This window comes from Macrotis lagotis, chromosome 2 (assembly GCF_037893015.1).
Source record: "Macrotis lagotis isolate mMagLag1 chromosome 2, bilby.v1.9.chrom.fasta, whole genome shotgun sequence".
Lineage (NCBI taxonomy): Eukaryota > Metazoa > Chordata > Mammalia > Peramelemorphia > Peramelidae > Macrotis > Macrotis lagotis.
In genome coordinates, this window is record NC_133659.1 from 16,937,221 (window position 1) to 16,955,812 (window position 18,592).

Here is an 18,592-nt window from a genome sequence, read left to right on the forward strand (position 1 = left end):
TCTCTGAGTTCTTACTAATATTATTCCCTTTCTTTATCCTAGCCCAAATGATGGAATAATTGTTCCCTGAATTCTCCCTTGCATCACCTTCCTCCACACGTTAATGTCCACAAGCGTTTACCTGTATCTGAATGCATTCCTGCCTCATTTTACCTCTGGCTTCCTTGGAAGCCCAGTTAAGGGGCCACTGCCTACATGAGGCTTTGCAGTAACTAGTGTTTTTCACCCCCTAGAAAGGACTTAATATTTGCTTACAAGGGTCTATGCAGTACACTCCAAAGAGAATTTAAATTCTTTGGGGACAGGGATTGTTTGTAAAATATTTTTGTTTTCAGGGCACCTAGGTGACGCAGTGAATAGAGAACTGACCCTGGAGTCAGTTCAAGTTTGACCTCAGACACTTAATAATGACCTAGTGGTGTGATCTTGGACAAGTCACTTAACCCATTGCTTTGCAAAAAAAGAACCCTAAATTTTTTTTTTGTTTGTTTTCCAAGATCCCGACATACAGGCATGGATGCGTATTTATCAGAATGAATTGAATAAGTTGCTTGAGTTGGAAGGGTCCTTTAAGGTCATGTAGCCCAGCTTCCTCGTGGTTACCATCAAGCTTCCGGTGGAATGCTTCTAGTTCGAGGTTGCTTCCTGCCTCACAGGACAGCCCATTTTCTCTCCAGATAGTGTGATTCTTAGGAAATTGTCCTTTTCTTGACCAGAAATCTAATTCTTTAGAACATGAATCCATTGTCCTCAGCTCCATTCTCTTACTATATAAAAACTTGTCTCCTCTCTCTCTTTTCCATATGATGGTCCTTCAGAGATTTGGAAACTGTTAGTCTATTCCCTCTTGTATAGACTAACATTGCCACCTCCTCCAGTCAATGATTTCAGGTCTTGTCACCATACTAGTTCTCCTCCCTTTGAACATGCTCCAGTGCCCTCTTCCCCCAAACTGTGGAGCCCAGAAATGAGCACAAGATTCTGGTGGAAGTCTCTCCATCAGAGGAGGGCACAATGGCACTATCAGTTCTCTTTTTCCTGGATACTATGCCACTAATTATACACAATTAATGCAACAAAAGATGGTGCTAACTTTGAGGTAAAGATCAAAGATGAAAGGGTCTTTAAAAATCACTGAATCCAATCCCTCGCTTGTCAGATAAAGGCTATGAGGACTAAAGACAGTTATGTGTGTGGGCAAGTAGACAGTAGGGGTGGGAAGGAATGGACAGAGAGGTACCTGGACATGGGGCACCTGTGTTCCTGTTGCGTTTTCAGGGGAAAAAGAAAAGGGCTGAAAATGAAGCAGTAGGGATAGAAATGGAGAACTTAGCCTCAAAGTGTTTCTGAGGATAACCATACTTGGAAGTATATGTGGATCCTATGTGGAGGGGTCCAGAGGAAGAGATTTTCGACAATCAGAAGGTTAAGTCAAAGACCCCTTGCAGGTTTTGCACCTAGGCTATGCTTAAAAGAAGCAAGGAGTTCAACAAGGTGGGGGTAGCAAAAGAAGTGTTTTCCAGACATGGGGGCAAAGGTGTGGAGGTGGGAGATGGAATGTTGGGATTTGGAGAACAATTATTAGGTAAGTTTAGCTGGAAGATAGCATGTGTGAAGGGGAGCAATCTGAACTAAACTGGAAAGGAAGGTGGGAGCCAGGAGCCACTCTGTGGAGGCCTTCAAATTTGTAGGAAAAGGGACAGGACTCTTACTTAAGATCAGTGCCTTCCCTCTGATGATGATCTCCAATTTATTCTGACTGTGCTTTGAGTGTATATACTTGTTAGCTTGTTGCCTCCTTCATTAGACTGGGAGCTCCTTGAGGGCAGAAAATTGTCTTTTGCCTTTTTTTTATAATATCCTGTGTTTAGTTCCGAGTTGGGGACCTAGTAGGAGCTTAATAAATGTTGATTGATTACCTTTTGTTTTCAATGCACTAGCCCAGAAAATCAATTGTTTTTCATCGTCCTTGAGGGAACTCCCACAAAAGCGGACACAAATAGAGGGATACCCAACTCATTCCAGACTGTGCCATCTGAGGGAGATCCAGGCCTCTGGGAAGGTTCCTACCCTGAAGCCCACTCTACTGTCCCAAGGACTAAATGATGGAGAAGGCAGGGGACTGATTAACCTAGGGAAAGTGGTCTTTGCTATATAGACATGTGAAGATTTCACTGCCCCCCCAAAAAAAAAACCCATAAGGGAAGGAAAGAACAAAGCACCTTCCTTCCTTCCTTCCTCTTTGAGAATCCCACTTTCTATTCTCTCCTTGTAACAATGATTGTAAGAACCACTCTGGAAGAGTCGATAAATTGACTGGGGGCCCTGGCACAGAAACGAGGCAAGCTAATCCAATACCCCATTATCTGTGATGGAGAGAGCATACAAGTGCGAGTGTGTGTGTGTGTGTGTGTGTGTGTGTGTGTGTGCGCGCGCGCGCAATTGTGTTGAGAGAGAAGGAAAGAGTGAATCAATAGAGCTAGAGATGGGAAACTGAGGCCCTCATCGTGTTGTGTTCCTGGGGTTATGGGGAGTTATGCATGGGTATATGGTGTGGGAGCCCATAAGGGGTGGGGGTCAGGGAGCACAAGAGGGGCAGGTAGAAACTTCCCGCTCTGCTAAAACAGATGCAGGCTCCGCCACAATGTATGTATGTAGGGCTCACTTATGTCCCTGTAGTATTTCAGTCACTCAAAATAATCTACAATTCAATGAGGATCACCACCCCATTAGAGCTGATTATGTCAGCTGTGTATCTGACAAAATAAACATTCAGAAACTGTGCTCCCAGGTTCATAACTGGTTTTTGCACCCACTCTTCCCCTCCCTCACTTCCCACATTCAGTAGAAAGTTTAATCCTTTTTTTAATACAAAATCATAAGCTACCCAGAGACTTTCCCACTAGCATTTCTTTATCCTTTTCCCCAAATAACCCGAAACTGTTGCTGTTGGCAGAGCTTGCCCTTGTTGAGAGTATGTTAAATGAATTCTTAATAAATAAATATCAGCCTACTGGTTAATGAGAGCATTAAAGGTACAACTGATGGGTAACTGGGGGGAATGGAGCTGGAGAGGGGAAGAGAACGGCTACCAACCTAATTGTGAACAATGGGATGCAGTTGGGATGAGATGGCGGTGGCTATCCTGAGCAGTGCCATCTTCAAAGAAGAGATGCTGCCCAAAGAAACCTGTTCAACTATCATGATGCCTTTCTACGGATGAGGTTACTTAACATAAGTTGGGGCATGCTGAGGTCTTCCATGCCTGGGTTAAACCCTCCTTCGCTCTCTTTTATAACCTCTTGGCTTCCCTCAGACATCAGCTAAAGTCCCTTCTTGTAGAAAAAAAATATTTTCTTTTCTTTCCTTTGCAAGGCAATGTAGTTAAGTGACTCGCCCAAGGTCGCACATTAGTAAATTTCAAGTGTCTGAGGCAAAATTTGAACTCAGGTCCTCCTGATTCTAAGTCCAATGCCTTATCCACTGTACTATCTAGGTGCCCTGAAGAACTATTTTCTGTTTTTCCTTAGAGTTAATGCTTTTCCCCAGAAGATGACTTGCCAGTCCTATCTTTGAATAGCATAAGCTTCCAGAACCTGGGGTTGTCTCTCTTCCTTATCTCATGTGGCTTCTCTGGAATCCGAGCATCCCCCAGATATGGCTTTGCTTTGCCGGTTACTGTTTGATGTAGATAAATCATATTTATAGGGTCACATCAAGGGGAAACCCTGGGAAGTAGGTGCTATTAATAAACCTCATTTTGCGGCAGAGGAAACAGAGGCAGAGATTAAATGACTTATCCAGTGTCCCATAGCTAAGAAGTGTCTGAGGTCAGATTTGAACTCAAAAAGATTTCCTCTTCCTGACTCCAGGCCTGGTGCTCTAGGCAATATGGTGGCCCCTTAGTTGTTCACCCACCAGACGCAGCCAGTGGAAGTAGGTGATGATCTCAGACTGTGGCCAGCCACTAAAACATCTGGGAGAGGGCTCAAGGCCAGAACAGGCTGTCCCTAACTCAGCATCCTCCCACACAACATGGGAAGGCGACAGCTTATTTGCCGACAGGTTATTCATTAGTTAACGTGCAAAGAATTTTGAAAGTGAAAAACCAATTACAGTGCTAAATTATTTCTGCTATGAAATGGAGAATTCTGATGCCGTAGGGAAAACTGCAGTGTGGGTATGTTTCAGGGAACTGAACGGAGGAGAATGATATTAAATGAGAAGAACTCCTGGGGTCATCCTGAACAGGTATTTATGTCAGCTATTATATAAATAAAATATAGACCTAAGGTCTTCCTGATTGCAAGTCCATCACTTTCTCCCCTTTAGCAGGCTGCTTCTGTAATCCTCAGTATGTGGCTTGGTAAGGTTCTCCAGAGATTTTAGTAGTCTGGGGGGGGGGGGGGGCGAGAGCTCTTATTTAAATTGTGATCTTTCAGATTTCAAGGAGTCCATGGACTTGTTTTTTAAACTATCCGGATAATTATTTCTGTATAATTATTTTCCTTCATAATCTTGTATATTTTATTTTATGCATTTTAAAACATTATTCTGCAAAGGATCTAAAGATTTCCACCATACTTCCAGAGGGGTCCAGGATACCAGCAAGAGGTCCTGAGGCTAAAGCAATGGGCTAAACACAACAAAGATTAAATTTCATAGAGATAAATGACTTCAAACACCAGGCTGGTCATAGGGTATGGCCGCAGCACCTCAAGGACATGCTGCTTAGGTTGATCAAAGCAGCATGGCAGTCCTGGGGTTGCTATCAGCATTAGTGGAGGGTCTATTTCCACTAATGAAACTGGAATTCTTTTAAGTAATGAGGTAGGCATCAACTGCTCAAGTAGAGGACAAGAGATGAGGTTGGCAAGTAGTTTTTGGGAAAAAGAGCTGGGGGGGGCAGGGGGGGCACACTTCTACTAAGGAAACATCTATAGAAACCCTTAACAGCTGAAGTTATCCTAGGTCGGAGAAGGAGAAATGTGGTGTCCTGAATGAGAGAGGTCCTCTGTCTTGATCAGACTACATCTGGAGCCATATGTGCATATAGTGCAGTAGAGGCACCATATTGAAGGAAGGACAATGAGAGCCGGAGAGTCATCAGAGAAGGGCAGCTAGATGGCAAAAGACCTCATGATCATATTGTGTGAGAAGTTATTATTATATTATATTATATTATATTATATTATATTCACACACTTTATATTTATATATGCATATCAATGCATATTATATATGCTTTTTATATTTACATATTACTTTAAGATTTTTATCTCATTTATGTACATTATTTCATTTCTCTTTTAATGATTAACAAAAGGAGACTGACTGGATGATAGCAAGAGAAGTGCTATCAAGGACATGAAATGAAGACATTTGGAGTAGATTCAGATAAGAAAACTACCTTGCCTCAGTTTACCTATTATGGTTTGTAGAGTATGTTTTCTGTCATCGGTACAAGGGATCTGAGAAGACACCTAGTTTGACTCCATCATTTACTGATAGGGAGAGTAAAAGGTAGAGTCAGGATTAGGGTTGCCCTGCATGCTGACTGGGTGGATTTGAACCCAGGGTCTTTGACTTCAAAATTACTGTTTTTTCATTGTGTCATGATGACAGCTCAATAAAAAGAAACATTTTCTAATAGCTCAGTCAAACTGATCTTCAGCTTAACAAGATGTCTCAGAGGATGCTGAGTCTCCCTTGGGAGATGATATGATGCCATGGTTCCTCATGTGACTCCCAGTAAATCACTTGGCTCCCTAGGGCCTCAGTTTCCTTATTTGTAAAATGAAGAGATCCTTTGATATCCATTCATCCCCATAGAAATGTGATTCAGTCACAGCTTTGCCACTTGCTACCTGTGGGCAAGTCACACAAACTTCCCTAAGGTTTCAGTTTCATGTCTGGAAGTCATCATAAGGTAGATGGATGGCTACCTGCCAGGGATGGGGAAGGTTCTATTTATTTTCAGGTTTCTCCTTAAGGGCATGAGAATAAACCTGGCAAATAATGAGCATTTCCTAAATATTTGAACTGATTTGGGTTTGAATTGCAAAACCCCCTTTTTTGAGGGGGGGGGTTATAATTCAGTGATTTTGTTAAAGGTATCCTAACTTCCACCTGAATCTGGCCATTTTCTTTTTTCTTTTTTTCTTTTTTTGCAAAGCAAATAAGGTTCAGCGGCTTGCCCAAGGCCACACAGCTAGGTAATTATGAAGTGTCTGAGGCCAGATTTGAACCCAGGTCCTCCTGACTCCAGGGCCAGCGGTCTACCCACTGCGCCACCTAGCCACCCTGGCCATTTTCATCAGTAGGGTTTCTCTGCAAGCAAAACTCTTCCTCTGTGCGTGCGTCCAGTATTGGTACTGGCCTCGGATATCCTGGTACTTTGTCTCTCTGCAGGCCCTCGGAAGCTCTGTTTATCTGAGGTTAATGGAGACTGCTCTTTTTTCAGAGGAAACATCTGGTTCCAAGAACATGGGAGCTGCTGTCAGCTGGGTGATGAAGTCAGTAGCCTGGGGGCCAGCGGGTACTGTTTCACAGGCTTTCTCTGCAGTCAGGCAAGGCAACAAAACAACCCAACCCAACCCAAGAACAATCTCAAAGGCTATCTTCTTCAGCTTCTGTTTACTAGGGGAAAAGGATGCCCAGAGATTGGCTCCTTCTAATCACCCAAGATCTCTGATTTCTAGGCCTTGTATGAAATGCTCTGTGTGGTTCATGAAGAATGTGTGTTCTACTTCCCATTGCACTGATGAAAGGAATTTCCACATTGGAAATTCATCATATTGATGAAATCACAGGTTGGGAAGCTCCCCTTTCTCCCTTTCTATATCCTCTGCCCCCAAATCATTAAGATTTTTTCCTTAGGGGCAACTAGGTGGCACAGAGGATAGAGCACCAGCCCTGGAGTCAGGAGTACCTGAGTTCAAATCCAGCCTCACACACCTAATAATTACCTAGCTGTGTGACCTTGGGCAAGTCACTTAATCCCCTCCCATTGCCTTGCAAAACAAAACAAAAGATATTTTTCTTTACCTTAAGTCTAAATTTTCCTCTCCCTTTCTTTCCCTAATTCTGCCTTCTGAGGACAAAGAAAAAAAGGCATTGAATCCTTTTCGCCATCTTAGAAGCTCACAGTTGTGCATTCAGTCCTCTGTTCTGTCTTTATTTCCTGTAACTTTTTGCCCATCATCTTTCTTCCCATCCCTGAGGTTATTGGTTCTCAATCTTGGATTTCAAGAGGGTCTATGAACTTGAATCTCAAAAGCCTTTATTTTTTTTTAGCCTCAAATGAAGGTTAGCATTTTCTCCAATTATTTAAAAGCATTATCTCAGGAAGCAAGCCATAGACTAGAACAGATTGCCAAAGGAGTCCATGGTGCAATCACAGAGAGGAGTCCTCGCCTTAAATAAATCGGGTTCCTTCCTAAAATGTCAGAACACAAGACAATACTTGGTTCAGATCTGATCATGATAGAGTCGGTGAACTAATATTTTCCTCTATTTCCACTATTCAGTCTAACATCTCACTAGTTCTCTTTTTCAAGCCCTTCTCCACTATATTAAAGAAGTCATGTACATGGTATTTCTTTATTTAATTTATCTAAGACGATGGAGTTAAGTGACTTGCCCAAGGCCACACAGCTAGGCAATTATTATATGTCTGAGTCCGGATTTGAACTCAGGTCCTCCTGACTCCAGGGCTCGGTGCACTATCCACTGCGCCACCTAGTTGCCCCATGTATATGGTTTTAATGAATTTAGCTACTTCACTTATAGGCTTGGATCAAGTTTAGGTAGGCAGAGCAAACTACAAAGGGATGTATATTTTTTAGTCTGCAGAAGAAAAGATTCATCTTTAAGTACTTAAGGTAAAATTAATTTCTTTTTAATTTTATTTTAAATTTCTTTTTCAAATTTATATTTCTAAAACCTGATGTAGGACTGTGTGATCAGGGACTACTCTGCTTAATCATTTTCGTGGGCTCCCTATTAGTCTGCTACTGGAAGCCCTGCATAATCTGCCACTAGATGACCTTTCAGCCTTATTTCACAGGAATACCCTTCCTTCCTTCTAAATTCCATTCCAACTGGCTTATCTGTTTTCACCTAAGTTGTTCTTCCCTCTCTGGTGTTGGCAGAGGTCTAAAATGCCCTCTGTCTTCACCTCCCTTTATTGGAATCTTTAGCTTCCTTCAAGACGCCTCTCCTGGCACCTCCTACAGGAAATCTTTCAAGATTCCCCTATTGGTGAATGCTCCCTTCCTCTTCAAATCTTATAATTCTTAAGAATGAAAGCTCCTTGAGGGCAGGGCCTGGTTTTTGGTTTTTGTGTTTCTTTGTTTTTTGTTTTGTATCCCAAATGTCTTGGAATCAAACAAGGAAGGAACAAATATTTATGAAGCAATTAAATTGCAGTTTCCTTGGTCTGCTTGACCTCAAATGGCAAAATTAGGCACACTAAGCCAGGAGGTCCAGAGAGGCCTATTGGAGATCATAATATTGAATAAAATAATAGATGAAATAATGATCAAATAAAAGGTTTCTAAAAAATGAGAGCTGAGTCCCTGGGGGTAGATCGGGGATGCAGAATGAGGCATCCCTGGATTTGTTCTGTTTAACTGTACCTTTTTTTTTTCCAAATGGGGGGAGATGGAAGGAAGAAAAAAAATATTTTCGTTAAATGGAAAAAAATTAAATTAAAAAAGGAATCAGAGTAGTCCCCCCAATAGAATGGGTTCTTTAAGGAACTAGTGAGCTTCTCTTTCCCGGAGGGATTCAAGTTGGGACTGGGGGACCATCTGTTGCTGTGAAAGGGCTACTTGATCAGGTACAGGCTGAACGAGATGGTCCCCAAGGTCCCTTCCAGCTCCGAGTGTCTGGGATTCTTCGCAACTTTTTCTATTTGCAAGTATTACTCAGTCCATTTGTATCATGTGCAGCTGGTGGGACCTTGCAGTAAACAAGATGGAATCCGGCCTCCAGGGCCAAGAAGACCAGAGGGTGGAGCTGAAGGGAAGCTTTTGGGTCATCCATCAGCTGCTATGAAGACAGGGATGAGGGAGAGTTCCCTTTCTCCCCCCCACCCAAGGAGCTATATCTTTGTCCCTAGTGCCCCTGACTGGGGGAATCTAAACCATGCTGGCAAGTTCCATTTGGAAATAAACAAAAGCCTCTCTTTATTGAGAAAAAAAAAATATTTTACTGGGGAGGGGGGTGTTATATTTGAGAACCAGAATAAGCTCTAGCAAGTCAATGTGGGAGATGTCTAAGACAGTTGATTCATTTCTGCCTTGACTGATAAGGAATGGGAAGACCTGTACTGCTAGGAGCGAATGATCTTTTCCGGGGGTCACCAGTTGTCTCTGTCATCTACAAGATGGAGCAGAAGATAAGGGTGCGGGGAACAACCCCAGGAGATTCATTCTCAGGCTGGAGGTTCTGGGACAGATCACTCCTCTGGGCTTGGATCTTTATCTTTAAAAATCAGAATTAACTGGTCCTTTCTAGATCCAGCCCCAGTTTTCTAGGTCCCTTAACACCTTCGGACTTCTGTATAAAGGAACTGAACTTGGATGATTGATCAGGTCCTTTCCAGATCTCAGATCCTAAGCCACTTCTCTGGGCCTCAGTTTCCCATCTGTAAAGCACATATCTTATAGTCATATTCTCTCCTCTGTAATGGCACACAGGAGCCATTTTGACCCTTCCCTCCATTCCACTGGGATGAGGTCTGCTCAGGAATTTCTTTCCATGATCAGGACTCATCAGTTAGAAGGGAGACCTGTCATGCTCATATCAATAACAATAGTGTCTATTTATAGAGAGCTTTAAAGTTTACAAAGGACATTCAATACATTCCTTCTCCCTCCTTCGGGAGCTGTGGCTCCTGTTAACAGTGAGGATCAGAAAAGTGATTTATGTCCTGTTACTGTCTTTAGCAGGATTTGAACACAGGTTATCTTGATTCCAAAGTTCTAACTGCCTTTGATTACCTAGGGTGGGGGTGGGGGGTGGAAAGATGGACCCAACTGAGCCATTTCATCTTCAACTTTCTTTCTTTACCAGAATGTTTATCAGTATAGTAGCTAAAACACTGCTATACCCTGGATTTAGGTGGCTTCACCTGAGAAGATGCCATTCTCAGTTATGGTCCCAAGATTTCACCCCATTCCCATGTAATGGCAGGGCCTCCTAAAGCATCCTTAGGTGTCCCTAAGAAAGGGTCAGTGAATACAGATCACAGGATTTAGAAATGGAAGGAATTTCTAAGAACAATTAGCCCATCATCTTCCTTTCACAAATGAGGAAACTGAGGCCCTAGCAGGTTGTGACTTGCCCAAGGTCATACAGATAATAAAGTCCAAATTTATGCCTAGCTATTTTAGACTCTCAAACTAACCTCTTTCTATGGAATTGCCTTCTAGTTAAAATTAAATATCAGTCAGGAAGTTTGATCCATAAGACTCTCAGAATACCAGACTAATGGAACACCCTCTGAATTTTCACAGCAGGAAATGGGGAAAAACCCTAAACATCACCTCCATTATCAATAAAAATTCCACTTGCAGTAGAATCTTTGTTTTTTTTTTTAAATTATGGCACTCAGAGTTTATCAGTTCTCTCTCTGGGGGTGGGAAGCAGTTTTCATCTTGGGACCTTTGTCATTGTCTCAGATCCTCATTTTGATGAGTCTTTCATGGCTGATCAACATTATAATTTGACTGATACTGTGTACAATGATCTCTTGGTCTTGCAGCAGATTCATAAAAGAGAAGACAGGCATCCGCCAGTTGTTGGCCAACCAGCTAAAGGAATATACAATAGTGAAGGCATTTGTATATTCTCTAAAAACAATGGGAATGATGGGTTGGGCTTCCAATAGATTCTTCAAAGAGAAGACTGGTGCCAATCAGTTAAAGGAATACACAATGGCAAAGGCATTTTTATGTTATCCATAAAAAAGTGGGAATGATGGATTGGGGCTAAATTTCTCCTGCCTTGCCCTCCTTCAAAGCATGATTCTGGCAATGCAGGGGTGTGACCTAAGGGACTTCCTCTCTCTTCCTTCAAGGAGACAGGGCCTTGCTTTTGGGTCTCCCCAGTGGCTGCAAAGAATTTCTTTGCTAATTTATCAGGGGACTTTTACAGTCCCAAACTGGAGGCTAGGAACTCTTCCATCTAGGATGTTCAGGTCAGAGGTGAAGTGCTTGGAGGATCATTTCAGCTAATTGAAATGCAAGGGCAAGTGAAGAAGATGGAGTGGGAGGAGAATCCCAGGAAGGGAGGCAGGGGAGGGGTCATGGGTACCATCCACCTGCTATTGCCTTTAATTCTAGTCCAGGAGGACTGAACTGAGGTCATTTTTCTCGTGTAGAGGATTGTGTTGGATCATCATATTTCTTAAGTCACAGTGAGACAGGCCCAAATGAAAAAGGGGAGGAAGAACTGAGGAAATGCTCTACAAATGCCTCAAAATCACTTCAATGCAAACCAGTTACCAAGCATAGTGTGTTGCTGGTCTGCATCCCACATGTACATTTTTAAGTTTCCCAAGCTTTCGGAAGGAAGTAAATCATATTGCTGCAGGAAATCATTTAGTAAGCAAAGGTTATGGGCAGCTGTGTCTCCTTTGTCAACAAATCCTTGCCAAGCCAAGTGATTCTTGTAATCACCCAAATAGTAATTCAGTTTTAAATTGCATTTCAGACCCGATGATGCTGGGGATGCCGAGCAGGGATTGGACTAAGAGGAGAGGTCTGTCTCATCTGGAATTTAAGAGACTGTCTTCATTGATTCTGTAGGGGAAGTTTTCTACTTTGAACAGTGATTAAAAGAGAACCCAGTCCTAGGTCAGGTCCTTTGTTTGAGTCTAACCTCAGGAGAATTGACTGGTATTGCTATGTGTCACTCTGGTGCAGAAATGTTAACATTCTTTTCTAAATCCACAACTTTGCTTCGTTATTCACATTTCAGGGACCAAAGTAAATGATGAAAAACTATTGAAAAGAATCATTGCCTTTCTCTTGTGTTTGGAGCAGGCTCCCATTCTTGTCTAAGTTATGATAGATATTCATTAGAAGTGCAGGGACTCACAGGATCAGGTTTTGAGATCTGGAAGGCCTCCTCTAAAGGCCAACTGATAATCTACCCCTCTCATTTTACAGAAAAGGAAACTGTGGCCCAGAATGGCCAGCCCAGGGGTCCAGGGACTTGCCCAAAGTCATACATACTTCACAAGTCATAGGCTCATAGACTGAGATTAATTGGATCCCTGAGCTACTCTGCCATGGAGCAGTGAGGTTGGACTAAGGGACGGCCTGAAGGGTTCATGGTTATTTCTGTATTACTGACATCTACCATAGTGTCTACAGACATTCGAGAAATGTGTGTTGTTTTTCATGAGACCAACCATTAATTTTCTGAATACGATTATTTAATTCAAACTTTCTTATCCTGTGGCAGTCTTGCCTTGTTATTCCATATGGACACTCAGCATGCTAAAATGCAGAGAACGAACGCATCTTCCTTTTGCCCCCATTCCCCTTCCTTCTAATAACTGCCTGTATAAGGGGAATCCTAATTTTAATACTTGTTCAAAGTGAGGTCTTGAAAACATACTTAATTTCTGTAAACCTCAGTTTCTACCTCTGTAAAGTCAGGGATTGGATTTGATGTCTTCAAAGGTCTTTTCCAGATTTAACTGGATGATCCTGTGATCCTACTGAAGCACTCTCGTATGCCTTTCTGGAGACCAGTTGGGCAGTTCCCATGGGCCTTCTGAAAGATAAAAAGGCTGTACCAGCCACTCTGGGACTCTTGGTTCCTGATGGTTTCACATCTGTCCTTACAACTCTTATTTCCAGAGTCAACTGTTGGACTAGTGTCAGTACTAGGAAGATAGGTCACATGCAATGTCACCATTTGGAAATCTGCTTCCAGGTTTTCATGGTGAACATGCCAATTAAAAAAATCACTCATAACTCAAGAACAAAACATCCTCTCTAAAGACAGTAGGGAATTTGGAGCAGGATCAGCTTGCCCAAACTTTGAAAATCCCTGGGAGTATTTTCTAACATAATGGTAATTTTATCAGTTTACCTCCAATATTTAAGATGCTGAAATAATTTTGCTTTATGATGAATTGTCATGGCCAAAATAAGGATATGTACATGAGCACCAGTGGTTGATGATATAACAATGGACATTTTTCTACAGAAAATTCTATAGGGGCTACCATTATTTCTTAAAAGAAACCACCAATGGGTATCTGTGTAGTGCCCAATATCAGAAACTAATATATATTTACTTTCAGATGGTGTAATGTATGGTCTGTATATCCAGTTTTAGAGAAGTGTGGGTTAGGATGGGAAGGGGGTGAATGCGAAAGAGGATATTGTCTTTAAGGATTTGAAGGACCACTGCAAACAAGAATTTAATCTGGTCTGTTCGGCCCTAACCAATAGAAACAGGAACACTTGGAAGAAGCTGGAAGAAGGAAAATGTATCTTGGATGTGAGGACACGTGTCCCCATAATTCCATTTGTCCCAAAGTGGAACAGGCTGCCCTGGAGGTGGAAGGGTGGATGCCTCCTCAGTTGTGACTTTACTTAAGACCACTAGTTAGGAATGCTGCAGCGGGAATTTTCTTAGGTAACGAGTTGTACTAGTCGGCCATGGAATCAACTGACTTCAGAATTCTGTGACTGCAGTTTTTTATATGAATACCTGGATTCCTAGGAAACCTTTGTTGGGCATTTAGAGGTGTGTGATGTGTGGAGGAACTAGCTGTGGAGAAAGGAAGGCTTGAGTTCAAGTGTGGCCTCAGACATTTATTTACCAGCTGTGTGACCCTGGGCAAGTCATTTCACCTCCTGTCTGCCTCAATTTCCTAATCTACAAAAAAGGGAATAATAATAGAGCCTAACTCCTAGATTATAATAATAGCACCACCATAGGATGGTTGTGAGGATTAAGTGAACTATTTAATGCAAAGAGTTGTTGTATCATTATCATGTGCATGGAAATATAATTAAAAAATCATAGATTTAGATCTGGAAGGGACTTTGGAGGTTATTTAATTGAACTATCTCTTTCATAGATGAGGAAACTGAGGTCCATAGAAAGAAAATGATTTGCTCAGGGTTATTCAACAAAGACTACAAACAAAGAAATTCGAATATAGGATCATAAAGTTAGAAGACATAGATTTCAAGCGTCTCATATAATTGAGGAAACTGAATTCCACGGTGGAGGTTGGGGGGGGGGGTTGGGGAGGGTAATATGTCACGGGATGAAGGGATGATAGATATAAGGCTGGAAGGGACCTCAGAATTCATCTAAAACAGTTCCTTTGATTACACAAATGAGGAAATGGATCCAGAGAGAGAAAACAACCCCAGATCACAACAATAATAAATGATAGATTTGCTTGGTTTTGAACTCAGCTCCCTACTCTTTCCACTACAATATGGCACCAGAGGAAGGCATTGCGGGATGGGACTCCACAGGATGTGTTACCTTTCTCTTATATGGAGCTCTGATCTGGATGGAACTCAGGGACCAAGTTCAACATTGTGCAAAAACTCAAAGGGACAGTTCAGCATAATTTACAAACTGCAGTGTTTTGGGGGAAAGGTTATCATTTACTGAAATAATGGGTACACAAAACTATTTGAAAAAGTCTTTCTGAAAAATAAATCAAAACAAAAAAGCATTGTGTCTCCAAGTTCAGGTTTCTTGAAGTAAATTGGAGAAACCCGAGGGCTGAAGATATTAACAGAACACTCTGAAAGTCTGTTTTCTCGATTTTAGTTGATCCTGGGGAACCTAAAGTCATTTTTCAAATCCTAGGGAAGATTCAGGCATCTCAAAGTCAAGGTTGAACTTGGAGAGTTTTATGGGAGGCATTGAATGGGGAGGCTTCTATTCTAGTGACTGGATGTGAACTGGAAGACCAAGAAAAGCCTTGGGAGTGGAGGAGTTAATCCTCTCTCTCTCTCCCTCTCCCCACTCCTATCCCAGCTGCCTACACTGCTAGTGTACTTTGTATGACCCTGCTTAATGCAGGGAAGGCCTCAAATACAATGTCCTGTAACCTGTACTGTTGACATAGCCATAAAATAGAGCAAACAGTCCCAGAGAGGCAAATCCATTCTGCTTATGGGCACCTCGTCACTTCTTACAGGCAAAGATTAATCATAAGTAATAGAGGAAGCATCTGGAGGTGACGTTGGCATGCGCTGGGAAGCCACACAAAAAAGCAAAGACTGTCTCCGACACAATGGTGGTGTTTGGGTGGTAAGCACATGTGAGAAATGGGGGCACCTCATACCCATTTCAGACGAGGGAATGGATGCTCAGGTTCTCATCCCAAAACTTCTTTCTCTTTCTCTCTAAAGGCAGAGTAGTTTTTGCAATGTTTCAAAATCCTTGATGCAGTTTACCTTTAGACACCAAATCTTAGTTTCTCTCTCTCTCTCTCTCTCTCTCTCTCTCTCTCAAGGCAATGGAGTTAGGCATTTGCCCAAGATCACACAGCTAAGTATGTATTAAGTGTCTGAGGTCACATTTGAATTCAGGTCCTCCTGACTGTATCTACTGTGCCACCTAACTGCCCCTCTTAGCTCGTCTCTTAATTGCTAAAAGCCATTTCAAAATAATTGAATTGCTTTAACTATTCTTCATTCTGAAAGACAATTGTGAAATAATTTCAACCCAACAGTTCGACACTCTATGCTGGGATATAATTTTCTTGCCTACGGATATAAATGATGCCTCCCTCCAACCCCACTTAGTGCACCTTACATCTGACTTGAATTAGTTACTAACAAAACTGGACCAATCTCAAGAATTCAATAGGGCTCCTAAACATTATCTTTTCCCCAACAAAAAGATCCCAATTCCATTACAAAAATTCAGGAAAGAGCCACTGGTTTCCCACTTCCCGGGGTCAAATAAAGTGTGAACAGTGACAGGACATGACTCTTTTGCTCCAGTGGGGTTGATGTCCTGGCCCAACGTGTTGGGAGATATAAGACAAGAGATTCTGAACAAGAGTTACAGTCGCTCTCTTGTCCCTGGTTGGTTGGTTCTTGTCCTTCATTATCGAAGAAGACCAAAATGATATCAGTATGTTAGAGACAAGGTGTCCAATTGTGACTGATCAGACCAATAGGAGCTGGGAATGCTCTACCAGATAGTCCATGCGAACCCCCCGAAAGGCTACTCTAAGCTTCCTGGCTCTCCTAGGAAAGGTCTTCCCTTCTAGTCCCTAAATGGTACAAGCAACATTTTTCCTTCACGAGCTCTAAGGATATCTAGGGGATGAAGGAAGCAGGACTGGCTGGAGCCCAGGGCTCTGTAGAAGGAGGAGACAAAGGAATGGGAAGTGAATCAGATACAGAAAAGAGGAGATCGGCCCACCTGTGTCTGTTGAGGAATATTTACAAAGCTTGGATCCCGCGGTCCAACACTGACGAATCGGTTTGCGGGGGAGGTGCTGGGTGTCGAGTAGGCTGTGAAGGGAAGGGACACATGCGTTCAGGAAGCAGCTCCAGAATGCACACAAACAACACCAGAACACACATTCTCAGAGCCCAAGCAGTTGATTAACGGAGAAATGGCTACACGCTTTAGCTAGCAAGGCTTTGGGACTGGTGAGAGCCTTGGAGAAAAATTACAGAAGGGGTAAGTGGAGGAGGGGGACACATCCTTCTTCAAATGATGGTGGGTAAAATACATGTTGGGAGGGACAGCTGGACTTCCCCCCTCCCCCCACCTTCTACCACTGAACAAATGAAGAAATTAGGACACATTGGTCAAGAGCTCCCTCTGAAGGGGCAGGTCCATCACCCTTGGCCTTTAAAGCATCAGGGAGAACGAAAGAAAGGGGGGAAATCAGCAGGGCTGTTCATCTGGGTTTTTCACTCTAAAAGTCACAAAATTTTGTGTAATGATCTAATCTGGATAAGGTCTTTAAAAAAATTAAAAATTCAAGAGTTCTGGGGCAGAATTAAAAAAAAATTCATACAGGCTACCGTTCTAGGGCCCACATCTTTTTGATGTGCAAAATGGAACCTCCAAAGCAGAGAACCCTCATAATCTGCCTGTACCTCCCACTAAAGGCTAGGAAGATTGCAGTTATCCCAAGCGCCATATTGAATTGGCTTCATGTTCTTCTCAAGAAACTTAAAATGTTGTCATTTTCAAGGGCTTCATATTTTTTAAAAATATTTTATTTATTTCATATTATTTTCATTCAAAGACATTAATATAATTTAGAATGGGAGTTCATGAAATTGAATTTAATATTATATTTTGATAACTTTATTTCAATATCATTTATTTCCTTGTACAAGCCTGCATTTTACTTTGTGCATTTAAAAATATTATTCTGGGACAGGATCCATAGGTCTCACCAGAGTAACAAAAATTTCAGGACATCAGATTTAGAGGGTTCCATTACGTTGTCCTGTTTTCATTGGTTTTTCTCCCTCAGGGGATGCTCATGGACAAGACACCTATAGGATAGGTAGGCTTGGATGAGAAATGCCCTTTGCCTTTGGAGGAAACATCAGCATTGATCATCAGATTGATAATAGCATCATAGGTCTAGGGAGGGCTGGAAGGGAACATAGAGGTCACTAGTGGTGAGATTATGGACAAGAGGGTCATAGTTCTAAGGATGGGAGGGACCTAAGAGGCCATCATGTCCAACTCTCATTTTTCAGGGGAAGAAATTGAGGACTAGATAGGTAAGTGATTTGCTCAAAGTTACACAGGTAGTATTTGGATAGACAGGAGTCAGAGGAATAATGGAGTGATTGATTCATGAACTCATAACCTAATATTAACAGGGTTCCAGGATGACAGATTTAGAGCTGGAAGGGCCTTCAGATTCATTGAGATCCAACATTCTTATATTACAGATGAGGAAACTGAGACTCAGAGAGGTCACCAATTTCCTCAAGTTCACCTAGTTAGGAAATGACAGAGCTGAAACTTGCCTTTCCTGGCTCCAAAATCCAGGGCTTTTCAATAATAACAAGGAAGTAAATCCATCTTAGGGAGGTCAGATGACTGTAAGGAATGGTGACTAGTAAGGCCTTCTGACTAGAGTTTATTGTGTTGCTCAATATTTTAAAATGCTTAACCATTGCCAGGTCTACTGTAGATGCTTAATAACGGTTTGTTGACTTAAGAACCAAAGGGGAAAAAAGGGCACTTTCTGTTAACCAGATCAAAATGAAAATCCTGTCTCAAAGCAAGGCCAGCTCTCTTACTGAACACACCAGAGAGTTAGCCTTTTATGGGGGTTCGGCAGTAATGACTATGACAAAATCTTTTTCAAAAGCCCTAAAAACAATTCAAAAGAAACATTCTTTCTTTGAATTAATTGTAAGCTATGCCTTCAAATGGAAGGGTGATAGATTCAGCAATTTTTTGAGAACAAGGGTTAATAGGCTGATTTTTTTTAAAAAACATTTTGTCAGATTATTTCCCACAGGGACTGGAGAGTAGGTTTACCCTATTTCTATTATTTTTCCATCATACAAACATGTTGCTAGGTCTTATTTCC

General features: G+C 42.0%; 1 protein-coding gene across 5 annotated transcripts in view; it reads right to left on the minus strand.

Moving 5' to 3' along the window:
- The window catches only part of NFIA (nuclear factor I A), a 690,308-nt gene that overhangs the window by 34,086 nt on the left and 637,630 nt on the right, over positions 1-18,592 (minus strand). For 4 of the 5 annotated variants that reach the window (XM_074221294.1, XM_074221297.1, XM_074221293.1 and 1 more), the window contains one exon: positions 16,438-16,529. The exons of the other annotated variant lie outside the window; for it this stretch is intronic. In XM_074221294.1, the coding sequence (XP_074077395.1) occupies positions 16,438-16,529 (92 nt within the window). The remainder of the gene's footprint in view (positions 1-16,437; positions 16,530-18,592) is intronic. 5 annotated transcript variants of the gene reach the window in all.